This window comes from Myotis davidii, unplaced genomic scaffold (genome assembly GCF_000327345.1).
Source record: "Myotis davidii unplaced genomic scaffold, ASM32734v1 scaffold1717, whole genome shotgun sequence".
Classification (NCBI taxonomy): domain Eukaryota; kingdom Metazoa; phylum Chordata; class Mammalia; order Chiroptera; family Vespertilionidae; genus Myotis; species Myotis davidii.
Genome location: NW_006287955.1, coordinates 181521 through 183384, shown reverse-complemented (window position 1 = coordinate 183384; position 1864 = coordinate 181521). Strand labels below are relative to the sequence as shown.

At 64.9% G+C, this 1864-nt stretch overlaps 1 protein-coding gene across 1 annotated transcript in view; it reads right to left on the bottom strand.

Moving 5' to 3' along the window:
* The window catches only part of TSNARE1 (t-SNARE domain containing 1), a 63812-nt gene that overhangs the window by 42556 nt on the left and 19392 nt on the right, over window positions 1–1864 (bottom strand). The window contains exon 9 of the mRNA XM_006759859.2: window positions 1399–1481. Within this exon, the coding sequence (XP_006759922.2) occupies window positions 1399–1481 (83 nt within the window). The remainder of the gene's footprint in view (window positions 1–1398; window positions 1482–1864) is intronic.

Here is a 1864-nt window from a genome sequence, read left to right as displayed (position 1 = left end):
CCGTTGGGGGTGGCGCTCTCCTCTGAGCCCGCGGACCGCGCAGGGTGTGGGGACAGCCATCAGAGCTAAGCCACATGCTCAGGGCCGCCCGAGTCCCTGAGAGCTGGGCCAGGGCCCAGGCGGGACGCGGGGCCAGCTCCTCTGGGAAGCACAGCAGTGGCCGCCCCACCCAGCCAGCTTCCCAGGGCTCCTGCTCCGAATGAGGGCAAGAGGCTGGGCCCGCGGGACTCAGAACACTGTTCCTCTGAACTGGAAGGAAAATAGTCTCATTTGCATGCAATTTGCATACAGCTGCTGAAAATGAGCCCACTTTCCCCACCACTTTAACACCACATTGTTTCTGCCTTGAAAGGGACCTTCCCACGCACATGCCAGTCCCCCAGCCACCCGCCACGGTGGTGTCCCCTCCTCACCTCTCGCTGGAGCAGCCGGGGGAGGGGGGGTGTCACCAGGCAAAGCTGGGGCGGGAGGGAGGGTGCGGGCGGAGCACTGTGCCTGGGGGGCCAGTCCAGCTGCAGAGGGTCTTGTCAGCCTCTCAGGCCAGTTCCCACCTCCCTGCCCTCGAACCAGACACCCTGGCCAGGCCCACAGGCGGGGTCAATCCCAACCCGGTCTATAAAACAGGAATGATGTCTGGCGGCGGCGGGGCTCAATGGGTGAGCATCGACCTAGGAACCAGGAGGTCACAGTTTGATTCCTGGTCAGGGCACAGGCCCGGGTTGTGGGCTCGATCCCCAGCGTGGGGCATGCAGGAGGCAGCTGATCCATGACTCTCTCATCATTGTTTCTATCTCTCCCTCTCCCTTCCTCTCTGAAACCAATAGAAATATACTACTAATAATAAATACATAAAACCGGGGTGCCTCAGCAACCCCAAACCACACACCGCCCCCCAGCCCAGCGGCGCCCGCCCAGCACCAGGTGAGCACGAGTGTGAAGGCGCACAGGGTGGGTGCTGGGCACCGTGAGCGCAGGCTCTCACACCTGGGCTGGAGTCAGCGCCCGGGGAACATGGACAGCAGGTGTGGCGCCCACGCCCCCCTCCCCGTCACAACACCAACCAGCAGGCTCAAAGGAGGGGCCACCCCCTCATTCACCCGTCCACCCCCTCATCCATCCCCCCTCATCCACCCATCCACCTATCTATCCATCCATCCATCCATCCATCCCCAGCCCCCCAGCCCCCAGCCGACAGGGCCCTTCACCCTCCACAGGTGACACCACAGGAGGCAGGGTGACCACCCTAGAGGCGCAGACCCACCACCCGCCCCTCTCCCCGCCCTCATGCCAGTCCTGGGCTCAGAAATGCCCCGTGGGCATGGCCCTCTCCGGGGAGGTCAGGCCTGAGCCGTCTGGGATGGGACGGGGCCGAGGCCGTGGGCTGTCCCTCTGACTTACGTGGTGCCGGCTGGCTTCAGCCAGGAGCTGGCTGGCGGCCTCAGTGTGCGAGGATGCCGCCTCCAGGCTGGCTTCAATACTGTCTGCAAATCAGACAACAGGAGCGGTTATTCCTGGAGACTGAGGGGCGGGAACCGAGGGGCGGCACCTCCCCTTCCTGGTCCCTGAGGTCCAGGTGAGGAGTCTGGCCTCCGAGAGGCAGTGGCTGCAGCTGGGCGCCGGGCGCTGGTCTGGCATAGCACTGCCCGGCCCAAACCATCAGGACAGAGATCTGGAGGCAGGACAGCCCCTCAGGACAGGGCAGAGGCTGGGCTGGTAGATTCTGCCCCCTGGGCGGCTCCCACTGGCGGGGCCTCGGCCACGGAGGAGGGCAGGGCTGTGGAGCCACGGGGAAGCCTAAGGCCAGTCTGTGAGCACCTCCGGGCACTGGCCCTTGGGGCGCTGACCAATGAGCATCCTGGCTACC